Source organism: Bufo gargarizans, chromosome 6 (assembly GCF_014858855.1).
Source record: "Bufo gargarizans isolate SCDJY-AF-19 chromosome 6, ASM1485885v1, whole genome shotgun sequence".
Classification (NCBI taxonomy): Eukaryota; Metazoa; Chordata; class Amphibia; order Anura; family Bufonidae; genus Bufo; species Bufo gargarizans.
The window spans coordinates 199558801-199575280 of NC_058085.1; the positions used below are offsets into that span (position 1 = coordinate 199558801).

The 16480-nt window shown below is 42.8% G+C and overlaps 1 protein-coding gene across 2 annotated transcripts in view; it reads left to right on the forward strand.

Annotated features, from left to right (window-relative positions):
- Positions 1-16480, forward strand: part of POLR3A (RNA polymerase III subunit A) — a 184766-nt gene that overhangs the window by 131591 nt on the left and 36695 nt on the right. Inside the window, exons 21-23 of one of the 2 annotated variants that reach the window (XM_044297675.1) lie at positions 2958-3128; positions 4631-4744; positions 8763-8798. In XM_044297675.1, the coding sequence (XP_044153610.1) occupies positions 2958-3128; positions 4631-4744; positions 8763-8798 (321 nt within the window). The remainder of the gene's footprint in view (positions 1-2957; positions 3129-4630; positions 4745-8762; positions 8799-16480) is intronic. The other variant, XM_044297676.1, reaches the window with a different exon arrangement.

Sequence of the window (16480 nt, forward strand, 5' to 3'; positions counted from 1 at the left end):
TCTGCTAGGAGGGTGAGTGAGATCTCTGCGCTCTCCATTGACCCTCCCTGATAATCTGGGAGGATCGGGTGGTGATTTCTCCCGATCTTTCTTTTTTACCAAAGGTTTCTTCCCATTTTCAACGTTCACAAGAGAGAGTGTTACCTTCCTTCTGTGCCTCTCCTACAAATAAGAAGGAATCTGAATTCCATTGTTTAGATGTTAGGTGTATTATGCAATATATACAGGTCACTCAGCCTTGGAGGTCCTCCTCGCGTCTCCCTCGTTTCAGGAAGCAAAGAATGGATCTCCGGCTTCTTCTCAGACTATTGCTAGGTGGATTACACAGGCTATCTCCTTAGCTTACTCTTCTATGGGGGGTTGTTCGGGATTTGGGGCTCACTCTACTGGATCGGTCTCCACTTCTTGGGCAGAGAGTTTCAGCTTCCATAGAGCAGATTTGTAGAGTGGGCACCTGGAGCTCTTCACATACTTTTTTTTTTTTTAAAGCACTGTAGACTTCAGATACCTTCTGATGAGGGCCTTACTTTTAGATGTAAGGAGCTTCATGCGGTTGTCCCACCCTAGATAGAGTATCTTGCCTATTCTTCAGGGGTGCTGTCATAGGAGAAAGAAATATTGGATTGCACTTACCGGTAATCTGTTTTCTTTGAGCCTATGACAGCACTCGATTAATTCCCCTTCCCTCAAAAAATAATAAATAAAATAATAAAATAAAAAATCACATATATGTTTAGGTTATTAAGATGTTATGTTTCTTAGTTCCTGAAAAAGGACAGGAGGTAGAGGGGGATGGTACCTCTTTTAAAAGGCAGTTCTGGCTTCATGTCCTGAGGAGGTGGAGGTGTGGTCATAGGCTCAAAGAAAACCGATTTACCGGTAAGTGTAATCCAATATTTCTGTTCTATAAGAGAGTAAGGCGTCCAGTTACAATTTGGTAGCTCAGATTGCGAAGCGAAGTGCTTGTTGGTGAGCATATACCAGTTTCACCAATTTGTCTTCCAGTTTAGCCTCAGCTTAGACCCCCTTCGCTCTTATATGAAGAAGCCATGGCTGAGTCTACCCCCATATAAATGCTTTTTGCCAACCAAACCCAGTGGGGTTAGGAATCAGTAGAAGTATTATCGCGAAAGAAAGAAGTAAAGTATTTTGGGATAAATAGTGAGATCTGATAAGAGCCTTGGTGAGGTGCCAACGATGGGGTGCACCCAACCCTGGGTGAAAAGTTAAAAACTAAAAGGACCACATCGTGGTCTGACCATGCATTAACCACGTGCCTTGAGTACAGAAGGTGTATGAGGGTAGCAGTGGAGGAGTAAATCACGTAAATTCGTGAGAAGTGATTGTGTGCAGTCGAATAGAATGTATATTCCCTCCTGGACCCATTAAATTCCCTCCAAGTGTCTGCCAACCCTTTTAATGTTTTTGGCTCTCTGCATTTCAGCAGCTATAAAAAAAGAAATAAATAAAAAATCTTTGGGGTTTTTTACACTAGAAATGTTTGTTGTGCCGCGTTGTATACATAAATTACAATGTCTCTTGTATAATTTTCTTGTGAATTATGTTGGGAAACATAGCACCGTGGTTATATGCCCATCTGCCACTAGGAGGCTGGCACTAGAAAAAAAAGTGGTGGTTCTGCCCAGGTGTGCTATACCATTTTTGGTCTGTGTCCGTAGGAAGCAGAAACAACGTGCCTTTTTTTTCTGCAGATCTTGCTGCTATTTTTTTAATTTTATTTTTTTCTTCTACTCTGCAGGTTTGGCAGGAGGATCAATTTAGATTTAAAAAAAATTCTCTTCCCCAGGGGTCCTTCCAATCCGGCCTGCTCTTTTCTCTGCTGCTCTGCTGCGTCAGACTTTCCGTGATCTTGGGCCACCAGCGGTACCTTGTTCCCAACTGTGCCTTCTACTTGAGACCCAGGCTTCTCCCTGAACTAGGCCTCACCTTTTTCTGCCCCTGTATTTCTTCTTGGACTTTTTCCTCGGTGCCTTCCCCTCCAAGGGTCCGTGTGAGGGGTCTTCTTTCCTCCGAATCCTTTACAAATACGGGCATTCTCTGCTTTCTTCATCAGCTGCCATTCCTCTGTGCCTATCCCAGTGATAGTCTCCAGTAGCACCACATTCCTGCAGAAGCTGCAGCACCTCTTTCTAGCATGCAGCATCTGGTGGCCTCTGCTGACTTTTATTCCTTCAGACTTTTTCTTTAGCCTTCATGCCTGTTGTTCAGACAGCCTGACCCTTTCTGCTCCCAGTGCCTTGCACCTAAACCCAGGATGTCTTGGGCCTCTCCATCCCAGAGTTGATTCCTCCTAAATGGGCCTCTTCCCTCTCACAAGCCATAAGTAACCTTGTCTGACTCTACCAATCCATGGTTGAGTGTTTGAAGTACTTGCCTGCCTAGATTGCAGTTGCTCCAGTCCCTCTCAAGGAGTCTTGAAGACAGGGCACGCTCTACCTCTAGAAACAGGTCCCATAAGTGACAAAAGGATTCCTCCTCATAGTTTCCGCTTCTCCTTAGCATCCTTAGGTTGCTCTCAGGACAGAACTATGGCTGGCAAGGTCACCTCTCCTATGGTTCTTTCTGCCACCTTGAGGACATCCTTGACTGTGATTCCAAATCTAAGCAGTAATGTTTTATACTAGTATTTTGCAGAGTTTTTAAAACCTTTTTTTAATACATTTATAACATTCTTATTAAAAAATATTATGGGATTACTGTTTTATAACTATTTTAAAATTTGATCAATCCATGTAAAATCTGTGACCTTAAGACTAGAATCACACCTACAGTTTTTGAGCCAAAGTCTGAAGTGGATGAGACGAGAATAGATCGAAGACTTATAATTATCTATTCCTGTCTTTGGCTGAAATACTGCCAGGAAAAAAACTGCAGGTGGTGTTCCAGTCTAAATATCAACAGAACCTGATAAAAGATTATTGATTTCTAATTTTCAGAGACGACTTGTAAAATCTCTTGAAGACCTCTGCTCTCAGTATGACTTGACAGTCCGCAGCTCCACTGGTGATATTATTCAGTTTATATATGGAGGAGATGGGTTGGATCCTGCAGCTATGGAAGGAAAGGATGAACCTCTTGAATTTAAAAGAGTCTTAGACAATGTAAAGGTGAGAGAAATGTGTTGCATTCTTTTCCTGCTAGTGAAGTGCACCACTTACTTTGCAAATAATCTTGACTAATAATATCCTAAGGCCCCTTTCACATTTCCTTTTCTGAAGTCTCTGGAAAGCTCGTCTGCGTTTTATTAGTGTGTCCATTATTTGCCCTCCTTGTGTCATCCGTATTCCACGGACAATGCTCGGCTGAAAATTTTATTTCTAGAACATCTCCTACCAGTGGTCAGTGCAAAAACCACTGGTAGGAGATGTTCTAATAATCACTGCATGTCTGTGTGATTATTATTTTTTTTAATTGTGTGCCATCTGTGTAAAATGCAGACAGCAGATGTCAGTGAAAAAACGGAAATGTGAACGAGGCCTGTTTTTTATCCATCTCCCATGTACATGTTGATGGAATGAGACTGCAGACAAGACTCGCTAATAGCTGTAGACAAAGGTTTAAGATATTTAAAACTGTTTACTACTTCAGTTTTCCTTTTAGGTGCATTTGAGCAATAAATGAGTCTTTAAGTTTAGTCTCAGAAATCACGTTTATCGCCTATCCACAGAATAGATGGTAAATGTCTGACCAGTGGGGGACTAACAACTGGGATCATCACCGATTCCTCAAAAGGTAAATATGTAGAGAGGCGGCCGGCACTGCTCAGAGTGGACCATATACATATGTGGACTACTCCTGTGTTCATTTGTTTGTGATCTCTGGCGGTGCTCAGCTGACCCACAGCTTCAACTCTTAAATCAACATCATGTAGATCAGGCATGTCTAAGCTGTGGCCCTCCAGCTGTTGCAAAACTACAACTCCCAGCATGCCCTAATAGCTGTAAGCTATCCAGGCATGCTGGGAGTTGTAGTTTTGGAACAGCTGGAGGGCCGCAGTTTGGACATGCCTGATGTAGATAGAAGAAAACAGCGGCACTCACCAATGTTCTTTCTGAAGCTTTTATTGTTCCATTAAAACACGGTGGATGCGTGTACAGCTCCGCAAAAGAACAAAAAAAACAGAAGAAAGAATATTGGCGAGTGCCGCTGTTTTCTTCTATCTACATGATCCCTCAAAAGGTGCTCTTAATACGCATATTCCTTCCTTATTGCCCGTCAGTGAGAACTTTGAATGGAGTGTTATTGTTCATTCTCATCCACCACTCCATTTAAAGTCCACTGAACAGATTGAAACAGATGCATACAGCACTTGTCTATATGACCGATTGAGACAGCCATTGCTGTAGTCAGAGGGCATGAGTGACAACTACTGCATTTAAAGTTCTCCTTACTCTGCTCGTGCATTGAGATGGACCTACATTCTGCTGATCAGTGGGAGTTGCAGATAGGGGACATGGTAATCAGAGATCTTTATCTGCTATCCTGTGGATGTGGTGTATCCCTTTTATCTAATTTGTACTTTCCAGTTGTATTCAGTTAAATTGGGGTCTTTAGAATCCTTACTCTTTCTCATACTGTTAATTTGATAGCAACCTGTTTCATTTCATAGGCAGTGTTTCCCTGCTCAGATGAACCAGCCTTAAGTAAAAATGAACTTGTTCTGACAACAGAGTCCATACTGAAGAAACCTGAGTTTTTATCCTGTCAAGATTCTTATTTGCAGGTAATGAATGTGCCAGTTCTCAGACTGAAGTAGAGTTCCCAACCCTTTTCTACAATACGTTATACAGTAAAAAAAAATGTAATGAAACAGATTATGTACACTTCTAGAAAAATATTTTATCATGAAATCTTACTTGAAGGCATGTGATCTAACGTGAGTGCTGCTAAAATAGTGAATGTTTATGGTAGGTTTTGAGGCAGATTTTCCTGCAGGTTTTCCAGCCAAAGCCAGAAATAGATCCAGCAGGAAGAAGTATGACCTTCCTTTATATTTCCGATTTTTCTTTTAAATCCACTTCTGGCTTTGGATGAAAAAACCTGCAGAATAATCTGCCTCAAAACCTTTTCCAAACCCAAACAGTGCTGAGTCCATGCATATTGCGCCTCAGATAAGCTGTTCTATGTTGATTTATATAGCTATATCTACGTGTTGGTATTGTATGCAATTCCTGTTCTCAGCTGATAATGTGGTCCTCTGTTTCAAACTAAATTTCGGCTGCCTTTGCGCGTTCAACCAAAACTAGGTGTGAATCATTAAGGCCAGGTTCACATCTGCGTTGTGATTTCCGGCACTCTGTTCCGTTCACTGGATCTGACATATATGCTGACTTTCAGACAGACATTTATGGAAAGCGTACAAAGATCGAGCTACAGTGATATATCATGAAAGTAGAGCATTTAAGTAGAAGCATGCAATGGTGATTTCCTCATCTCAAACAATTTATTGAAACAATAGCGAACACCAGTAGTGGGTATACCCCCACAAGGAATGTCAATGTCTCAATAACTTGTCATATGGCCTTGAAAATTAATTAGAGCTTGACAACGATGTCTCATGCTGTTCACATTTTTACTTATTGTCTGCAGAGGCATGGCATCCCACTCTTCTTGAAGGGCGGCCCTCAAGTCATTGAGATTCTGGGGTACAGAGTTATGAGAATCGACACACCGACTAAGCTGATCTCATAGGTTTACAATGGGATTCAGGTCTAGCGAAAGTGCAGGCCACTCCATTTGAGGTACCCCAGTCTCCAGCAGCCATTCCCTAATGATGCAACCTCGATGAGCTGGCGCATTGTCCATGAAGATGAAATTAGGCCTGTGTTTATGCAGAGGCACAATGACTGAATTAATGTTATTTAAGTAGTATGGGCTTGTCACTGTACCATTCACAAAGTGTAGGGCAGTTCTGTATTGACTAGACACACTTACCCACATTGTAACCCCACCACCAGCAAAGGCTCGTCTGGTGACAACAGTGGCTGATGCGTAGTGCTCTCCTTGACGTCGCCAACATCATTGGCGGCCATCATTTCTGCTTAGTGTGAATTGACTTTAATCATTGAACGGCACTGAGGCCCACTGGTCCCTCGTCCAGCATAGATGCTCCCTGGCCCATGCAAGACTATGACACCTGTGCCTGGTAGTGTGGTCAGGTACCTTCACAGGTCGTCTAGCACGCAGACCATGCTGATGAAAAACAGTTTTGAATGGTCTGACTTGACATTTGGGTGCCTCTCACCTTCCTTAAATGTGCCTGGAGTTTTGTACAATTCATCAGCTAGTTTCGTAGGACATTATTCATAATGAAGCGATCATCAGTGTGGGATGTGGCCAAAGGATGTCCACTTCTATGCCTTTCTGTGACAATTCCAGTCTTTGTATCTCTGTTGCAACCTGCTGATGACACTCTAAGCTCAGTGGCCACTTCCGTGTGAGAACATCCTGCTTGAATTCTCGCAATGACTAGGTACTGTTGATCAATTGTTAGGTGTCGTCAAAATGTGAACAGCATGATGAGGAGGACTGTTTAAATACCAATTCTAATTGAACCATGAAATTTATTGGACGATTCACCTGTTGGGAATTTTCCTGTTAAGCTCCTTGTTAGAGAACAGCAAATTGTGCAGAAAGTACTGAAACATTGAACAGTTGGACATGCACATTAAAAAAGTTTAGAGACAGTCACATTGGGCCAGATTTATCATGACTCTGACAGCTCACTCCACTTTAACATATGGCTAGTCAGTTTTAGCCAAGTCAGATTTATGATCGGCCCTTTAAGACTGTAATAAATGTGGTTTGACGGTAGCAGTTTATCCGTCAGTAAGCAGCTTTACAAAAGTCGCACATCTTTACAAAAAAGTTGCACGTTTTTATGAAAGTCGCATGTTCTATTAAGTCTCATAAGATGAGCATGGTCCTCACTGGAGTGAAATTGCGACTTTTTAAATAGTCCCAATAGTAAATCTGTCTAGAGATTCATTTACATAAGAAAACACGCCCACTTTCAGAAAACTGGCGAGCATAGTGCAGAGCAGAAAAAAGTCGCAAATTTGTGCGCAGTTTTAGCGTTTGGGACTTTTTTGGGGACTTTTTCACTCCATTATTCTGACCTGAGCTAATGATAAATCTAAAGTTTTGTGAATATATGCCAGAAAGCGGCCATATCCCATTATAGTGAATGGGGATCCGACAATGTGTGATAGATACAGTGAACTTCAGCAGTCTGTTCCTCTGCCAGAGTTCACAATACAGATGTGAACACTGCCTAACAGACAATGTATACAGCCAGATTCTACTTCCTTTGTGAATCCATACCTAGTTTTAGCATCAAAACTGCATGAGAAAACCTGATCAAAACCCGGAAGTGTTCGAGCAGCCTTAGAGTGGATTTAGATAAAGTGAGATCACAAGTGCTTACTCTTTTACCATTGACTAAGTGATTGTGGAGTACCGATGTTAGGAACCCACATTTTTATCAAAAGTACTGCCAAGTACCCAGCAGAGTGCTCCAGGGTGATAGGATTTACAGAGTTTTGGCCAATGTGTCATGAAATGAAATTTTTAGCTGTATGTATACTGTACAAAAATACACATACTGTGTATGTGTGTGTGTATATATGTGTATATATAGATCTCCAAATGCGCGGTTTTCATTAGCATCTGGATATTAACATAATATATGAGAAAGCTGCAGTCTTTTTCATTGTGCTTTAGGCTATATTCACACAATGGCAATTAAAAACGGACTCGCTGTCAGTCTTTCATGGTTATTCTGCATGTGTTTATCCATATTTTGGACATTTTGTTTTTTATAGTCGTTATACATCTGTTTATCATGGCCGTTTTTAGTGTTTAAAACCAATGAACGTCATTTTTTATTTTATTTTGCTCTTTCAAACCCCCATAGTAACCCCAGTATATATAAATCCCCCCCAGAGTGCCCCCTGTTTATCAAATGCACCGCACAGTATCTCCTGTATATAAAATACCCACCAATAGTGAGCCCTGTAAATACAATGCCCCTCGATAGTGTTCCCCTAATGTGAAAACCCCTCATTAGTGCTGACAGTATAAATAAGCCCCCCCCCCCCCCCCCCCCCCAAATAGCGGCACCAATTTTGTGCAGCCTGGCTACGGAAATGTGGACCTGCACTTGCAGGACCGCATTTCCGTTCCCGAGAAAAATAGAACATGTCCTATTGTCCGCAGTTGCGGACAAGAATAGGCATATTCTATTAGTGCCGGTGATGTGTGGTCCGCTAAGTGCGGAACGCACATTGCAGTGTCTGTGTTTTGCGGATCCGCAAAACACATTATGGACGTGTGAATGGGGCCTAACAGAGCAATTGGAGCAATGTTTGGGGAGTTCTCTGGATCCACTTGAGGACAGGGCTGGTTCTAGCTTTCTTAGAGGTTGTCATGTACTAGATTATGTATGCTTATAATTTTGTACATTAATCATGCAAAGAGTGAAGAGTGAGAGGGTTTGATGAAGAGCGATCTGTGAAATGTGTCCCCCCGAGGACACCATGGATTTTTATTTTTTATTCATGTAAATACAATTTAAATTTTATTTTAAAATCCAAGGTGCTAGACCTATTCAAAATGTTACTGAAGTCCCTTTGAACAAAACCATAAAAGATTCTGTCATTAAAGTTGAAACATTTAGATTTTTAGATAATTTTTATTTTTCACTTTTTGATCCATGACTTACTCATCTTCTCAATTTGAAGTCCCTCACAGATACAGGGTTCAGACGTTATTATGAGGTAACTGAAGCATGGGGTGAAATCTGTTCTCTTGCGTGGAGAAGCTGTGTGCATAGTTTGAACAGTACACTGTGTGTTTTCTGTTGCCTCATGAACATTTGCATGCTGCAAATTAATCTATTCAGGGGTTTTTCATGTAGCATCCACTCTTTGGTCTTTTTATGTGTACAATTTACCATTTCGATGGGGAGGGCTATGTTATTAACCACCTCAGCCCCCCTAGCTTAAACACCCTTAATGACCAGACCACTTTTTACAATTCTGCATTGCACTACTTTCACCGTTTATTGCTCGGTCATGCAACTTACCACCCAAATGAATTTTACCTCCTTTTCTTCTCACTAATAGAACTTTCATTTGGTGGTATTTCATTGCTGCTGACATTTTTACTTTTTTTGTTATTAATCGAAATTTTTGCAAAAAAATGAAATTTTTCACTTTCAGTTGTAATTTTTTTTATTTTTTTTTAAACGACATCCATATATAAATTTTTCGTTAAATTTATTGTTCTACATGTCTTTGGTAAAAAAAAATGGTTTGGGTAAAAGTTACAGCGTTTACAAACTATGGTACAAAAATTTGAATTTCTGCTTTTTTGAAGCAGCTCTGACTTTCTGAGCACCTGTCATGTTTCCTGAGGTTCTACAATGCCCAGACAGTAGAAAAACCCCACAAATGACCCTATTTCGGAAAGTAGACACCCTAAGGTATTCGGTGATGGGCATAGTGAGTTCATAGAACTTTTTATTTTTTGTCACAAGTTAGTGGAAAATTATGATTTTTTATTTATTAATTTTTTGTTCCTTACAAAGTCTCATATTACACTAACTTGTGACAAAAAATAAAAACTTCCATGAACTCACAATGCCCATCATGAAATACCTTGGGGTGTCTTCTTTCCAAAATGGGTAACTTGTTGGGTAGTTATACTGCCCTGGCATTTTAGGGGCCCAAATGCATGCAAAGTAGTTTGAAATCAAAATCTGTAAAAAATGGCCTGTGAAATCCAAAAGGTGCTCTTTGGAATGTGGGTCCCTTTGCCCACCTAGGCTGCAAAAAATTGTCACACATCTGGTATCGCCGTACTCAGAAGAAGTAGGGCAATGTGTTTTGGGGTGTAATTTTACATATACCCATGCTGGGTGAGGGAAATATCTCGGCAAAAGACAACTTTCCCCATTTTGTTATACAAAGTTGGCATTTGACCAAGATATTTATCTCACCCAGCATGGGTATATGTAAAATGACACCCCAAAACACATTCCCTAATTTGGATCCCAGACTTCTCACGGTTTGGGGCCCCTAAAAAGCCAGGGCAGTATAAATACCCCACATGTGACCCCATTTTGGAAAGAAGACACCCCAAGGTATTTAATGAGGGGCAAAAAAATTTTTGGGCACAAGTTAGCGGAAATTTTTATTTTTTATTTTTTTCTAACAAAGTCTCCCTTTCCGCTAACTTGAGACAAAAATTTCAATCTTTCATGGACTCAATATGCCCCTCAGCGAATACCTTGGGGTGTCTTCTTTCCAAAATGGGGTCATTTGTGGGGTGTTTTTACTGCCCTGGCATTTGAGGGTCTCCGCAATCATTACATGTATGGCCAGCATTAGGAGTTTCTGCTATTCTCCTTATATTGAGCATACAGGTAATGAGATTTTATTATTTTTTTTCCGTTCAGCCTCTGGGCTGAAAGAAAAAATGAACAGCACAGATTTCTTCATTCGCATCGATCAATTTGGATGAAAAAATCTCTGCCAAAAAAAAAGAGGGGAAAGGCGTCTGCCAGGACATAGGAGCTCCGCCCAACATCCATACCCACTTAGCTCGTTTGCCCTGGCAAACCCGATTTTCTCCATTCACATCAATCGATGTGGATGAATAAATCATTGCCGGGATTTTTTATTATTTTTTATATATATATATACAAAGTGTTTGCCAAAGCATATGAACACCGCCTCCTCCTCAGCTCATATGCCTCGGCAAACATATCTTTTACTGCAGAGGAGAAATCTCGTCTTGCAGCGCTGCATACACCGACTTCTGTCCAATGCTTCTGTCAGAATGCACATCAGTGCTGCAGCTAGTCGATCGGTTGGTCCACCTGGAAGGTAAAAAAAAGAAAAAACCAGGCCGCAACGCAATACATTTATTAACTTTATAATGACTTTTGAACAGCACATATAAACTTTAACTTTTTGAACATAACGTAAACTTTTTTGCTTACTGGTGATTTTTTTATTTTTTTTTACATTTATAGGACAAACCTCCATGGGACAATGTGCAAAGCGCAAATCTCCCAAAGATGTGGCGAAGTACATTATGCACTTTGTCCCAGGTGAAAGGAGAGGTTTTCAGCAGCTCTGTGTGAATGGGCCCTAATAGCCCTGTGTGCCTGCCCTGTGAGATGCAATCCCTATGCTAAGTGTACCTGTGTGTGGTACTTCCGGAAACACTCTCCAAAGCATAGGACAGGGTGGTCAGGGCAGTCAGGACAGAAATAGTGGGTGTCACGCCTTATTCCACTCCTGCTACAGACACAACATCTTTTAAGGGGTGACGGTTGGGTTGAGGTACCGGCAACGACACTGGGGAAATGTCGCTCATGTAGACGGCTAACTACACTGGTGGATGGGGCCACGGAACCTCCTGGATACAGGAGGTTCTCGATCTCTTCCTGAAATTTGAGGAAGGATCCTGTTCTCCCAGCCTTACTGTAGAGAACAAAACTATTATATGCAGCCAATTGAATTAAATATACACACACCTTCGTATACCAGCATCTGGGGCGTCGGGAAACTAAATACGGAGCCAACATCTGGTCATTGAAGTCCACCCCTCCCATGAGCAACTTATAGTCGTGGACACAGAGGGGCTTTTCATTGACACTGGTTGCTCGTTCAATTTGGATTGTCGTGTCTGCGTGAATGGAGGAGAGCATGTAAACGTCACGCTTGTCTCTCCATTTCACCGCGAGCAGTTCTTCATTACACAAGGCAGCCCTCTCCCCCCTTGCAAGACGGGTGGTAACGAGCCGTTGGAGGAAGCCCGTGCGACTAGTTCGCGCGGTGCCACAGCAGCCAATCTGTTCTAGGAACAAATGCCTCAAGAGGGGCACACTTGTGTAGAAATTGTCCACATAAAGATGGTACCCCTTGCCAAATAAGGGTGACACCAAGTCCCAGACGGTCTTCCCACTGCTCTCCAGGTGTCTTCCCACTGATCTTTACCCTCATAGATCCGAAATTTGTGGGTATAGCATGTCGCCCTTTCACAGAGCTTATACAATTTGACCCCATACCGGGCACACTTGCTTGGAATGTATTGTTTGAAGCCAAGGCGCCCGGAAAAATGTATAAGGGACTAGTCTACGCAGATGTTTTGCTCAGGGGTATACAAATCGGCAAATTTCTGGTTGAAGTGGTCTATGAGGAGCCGAATTTTGTGGAGCCGGTCAAAAGCTGGGTGGCCTCTGGGACGAGAGGTGCTATTGTCACTAAAGTGCAGGAAACTCAGGATGGCCTCAAATCGTGCCCTGGACATGGCAGCAGAGAACATAGGCATGTGATGAATTGGGTTCGTGGACCAATATGACCGCAATTTATGCTTTTTGGTTAGACCCATGTTGAGAAGGCCCAGAATTTTTTTTTTATTCAGAAACTTGGACGGGTTTCCACCGGAAAGGCTGGGCATAAAAGCTTCCCGGGTTGGCGGATATAAATTGAGTGGCATACCGGTTTGTTTCTGCCACGACTGTGTCCAAGAGCTCCGCAGTCAAGAACAGCTCAAAAAATCCCAGGGCCGAACCGATCTGAGCTGTCTCAACCCGAACTCCAGACTGGGCGGTGAAAGGGGGAACTAATGGTGCGGCCAATCAGGGTTTGCCAGCACCTCAGGGACTCTAGGGGGTCTACGAGCCTGTCTGTGCGGTGTCTGCGACGGGGTAACTATTGCACGTGCCACCGTACCAGCTTCAACTGCCCTTCTGGTGCTCGCCACTTCACCATGTTGTACGGCAGTGCTGGTACTAGGTCCAGGGAGGGCTGCGCTGCTGGTGTATGCCTCACCACGTAATCAGACAGCGCCAGCCCCATTCTGCTGCCCTTGAAGCGGATCCTGCGCAACTTGTGGTCTAGCAACACTCGGCCGGGTACGCCTGGTGGTATCAGGGACCTCAACCTCCTCGTCCGAACTTTGGGTCAGACTGCCACTGCTTTCTACAGGTTCATATTCTGACCCGCTAGATTCGTCAGATGAGGGTTCCCATTCCTCATCCGACTGGATCCGAATCCTGTAGGCCTCTTCAGAAGAATATCCCTTGTTTGACATTTGGACTACTAAATTTAGGGGGTATTCCCTGAGACTACCCAAGAAAAAAAGCAAGCCTGTCTTACAAATGGGAGGCTAGCGAAGTACCGGAGGCCGCTGCAAATGATAAAAAATATCAAAACTGATTTATTTTTTATCGCCGCAGCGCTTGTAAAGTGATTGTGCAGTGATCCCCCAAAAATATTTTTTTTGTCACTGCGGCGGGGCGGGCGTGGGTGAATGCACGTGTGGGCGACCGATCAGGCCTGATTGGGCAAACACTGCGTTTTGGGAGGAGGGCGAGCTAAGGTGACACTAAGGGTCCATTCACACGTCCGTTTTTTCTTTCCTGATCTGTTCCGTTTTTTCAGGAACAGATCTGGACCCATTTATTTTCAATGGGTCCTGAAAAAAAACGGACAGCACAATGTCAGATTTTTTTCAGGACCCATTGAAAATGAATGGGTCCAGATCTGGTCCAGATCTGTTCCTGAAAAAACGGAACAGATCAGGAAAGAAAAAACGGACGTGTGAATGGACCCTGATACTATTATAGATCTGACTGTGATCAGTTTTGATCACTTACAGATACTATAAAGGTACAAATGCTGATTAGCGATACGCTAATCAGCGAATCAGTGACTGCGGTGGGCTGGGCGCTAACCGATTGCTAACTACCTAACCAAGGGGCCTAAACTATCCTAAAACCTAACAGTCAATACCAGTGGCGAGATGACGCATATATGCATGACTGTGCGTGGGACAGCCACCTCCGGACCGCGATCCTGCGTTAGGCGGTCCGGAGGCGGTTAATGCACCAAATTTTTTTAATTGCAGGAGTACATGAAAGTGCAAAGGGAATCTTAATTTTTTTATTTTAACCATTGACTACATATTATGGATGCTCTTGATAAGCTACCATATGGTGTCTGTATCAAGTTTGTTATATGTTTTTATAAATTTTTCCGGTTATATATTTAAAGGCAATCTGTCACTAGATTTCACAATATACAGGCATGCATTACATACATCTATTAGGTATGATGAGTCTAGTCAGCATGGCTTTTATAATCCCGTTTAAGAAATTTTCGCTTGTTTTTGGGCGAACACAGCAGACCATGGGTAAAGCTGCTGCTGCCGCAAGGAGGGGACACTAAGTGAAAAAAGTGTTAGGACAATCCTATTTTAAAGGTCTAGCTAAAAAATGAAGGAGTTTAGAAGCTGTAATTCCACGCTGAAACCACTGTTGGAAGACTGACTTTCTCTTAGGGCTCAGGCACACGACCGTAGTTGTCTGCATCTGATCTGCATTTTTTTGCAGATCAGATGCAGACCCATTCATCTAAATGGGGCAGCAAAAGCAGACAGCACACCCATTCCGTTCTGCGGCTCCGCAAAAAATACATGTCCTTTTCTTGTCTGTTTTGTGGATAAGAATAGGATTTGTGAGGGAGTAAAAAAAAAAAATGGCAGCAGGCTCTCAGCCAGTATCCATCTTTTCCACACCACAGAAACTGCAACGGTTAAGTGCATGAGCCCTTACTGCAGAACCGTTGAGACTGCAGCTAGTACTGATCAGGGTGATATTGCAGCAGCAAGGGAGGAAGTATATTGAAGAAACTTGTTAATTAAAGGGGTTGTCCAGGTTCAGAGCTGAACCTGGACATCCCTCCATTTTCACCCCGGCAGCCCCCCTGACATGAGCATCGGAGCAGTTCATGCTCCGATGCTCTCCTTTGCCCTGCGCTAAATCGCGCAGGGCAAAGGCATTTTTCTGAGTTCCGGTGACATACCGGGCTCTCTATGGGGCTGACAGGCAGCCCGGTGACGTCACCGGCACTGATGGGCGGGATTTGGCTCTGCCCTAGCCAGTAAAACGGCTAGGGCAGAGCTAAAGCCCGCCCCTCAGAGCCGGTGACGTCACCGAACACACTGCTGGGCGGAAGTTACCGCCCGGCAGTGTGTTATTAAAAACACAAGAGCCTGTGCCCTGCGCGATCTAGCGCAGGGCACGGGAGCGCATCGGAGCATGAGATGCTCCGATGCCAGGCTCAGGAGGGCTGCCGGGGTGAAAATAAGGGTATGTCCGGGTTCAGCTCTGAACCCGGACAACCCCTTTAAGTCCTAAGTAGACAAAAAAATTGAGTTTAGCTTGTGAGTACACCAAACTCATGTACTCCTTTGTCTTGAGTTTGGGAATTCAGAATTGATGGCCTATTTTGAGGATAGATCATCAAAATCATATTTGGGGGATCTGACTCCCGGCACCCCTGCCGATCAGCTATTTGAGGCCGTTAGTGCTCTAGGCTCCTGACATCATACCATGCACAGCACTATACATTTTATAGCGGCTGTGCTTGGTATTGTAGCCCAGGCCCATTCACCTGTGACTGTGTGACCAATGAAAGTTACTTTGCTGGATTTGAAAGAAGCCTCATTGCTGACCGGATTGCTGTGGCTTTTTCACATGACTAATCACCAGGAGTCAAACACCCACAATAAGATATTGAGAATAAGCTATTGGGATTGAACTCCCCAAAAAACAGGCCCTTGCAATTTTGTTTTTACATTTTTGTTGTTTACTCTGCCTTCCTGGACCCATAACTTTTGTTTTTTTTTTGTTTCACATAGCCATATGAGAGCTTGTTTTTTTGCAGTACAAATTGTACTGTCTAATGGCACCATGTAATATTGCATACGATGTAGTGGGAAGCTGGAAAAAAAAAATCCAAATGTACTTTTTATTGATACCATTTTGGGGTGTTTATGACGTTTATTGATCTTTTTTTATTTTTATTTTTATTTTTTGGGCAGGTGAAGCAACAAAAAAATTGTGAATCGTCCATTTTGATATTTTTTCCTGTAATGGCGTTATAAATATATATTTCAATAGCACGGGTGTTTATGGGTAAAGTGGGTGATTTTTAAATTTTAGTTTTTTTATAGTTTTAAAAACTTAACTTTTATTATATTGTATTAATTATCAGATTGCTTTTCCTGCACTCTATTGAAATTTAATACATTAGGAAATAGGATATTAAATTCAGTATATCCCAATTCAGTGCTGCTACCTGCAGGCCTACATTGGACTATTCCAGGGGGCTGTAGTCTATCACTGCCAAGGAACAGCTTCCCTGATCTCAGCGCAAGAGAAGTCGTTCTAGCCCATGAGCACTGCCACTTCAGATGCCGTGGTCACCATCAACTATGTGATTTGAGGGGTTAAATGACTGTGATTAGCATTATTGCACACATTACCCCCTGGTGTCTGCTGTTTTACACCTGGCAGCTATAGTACCCGTTGTGCTAGTGTGTGGGCTCCATTTTAAAAGACCAGACTTCCACCGTACATGTACTGCAGTGGTCTAGAAAG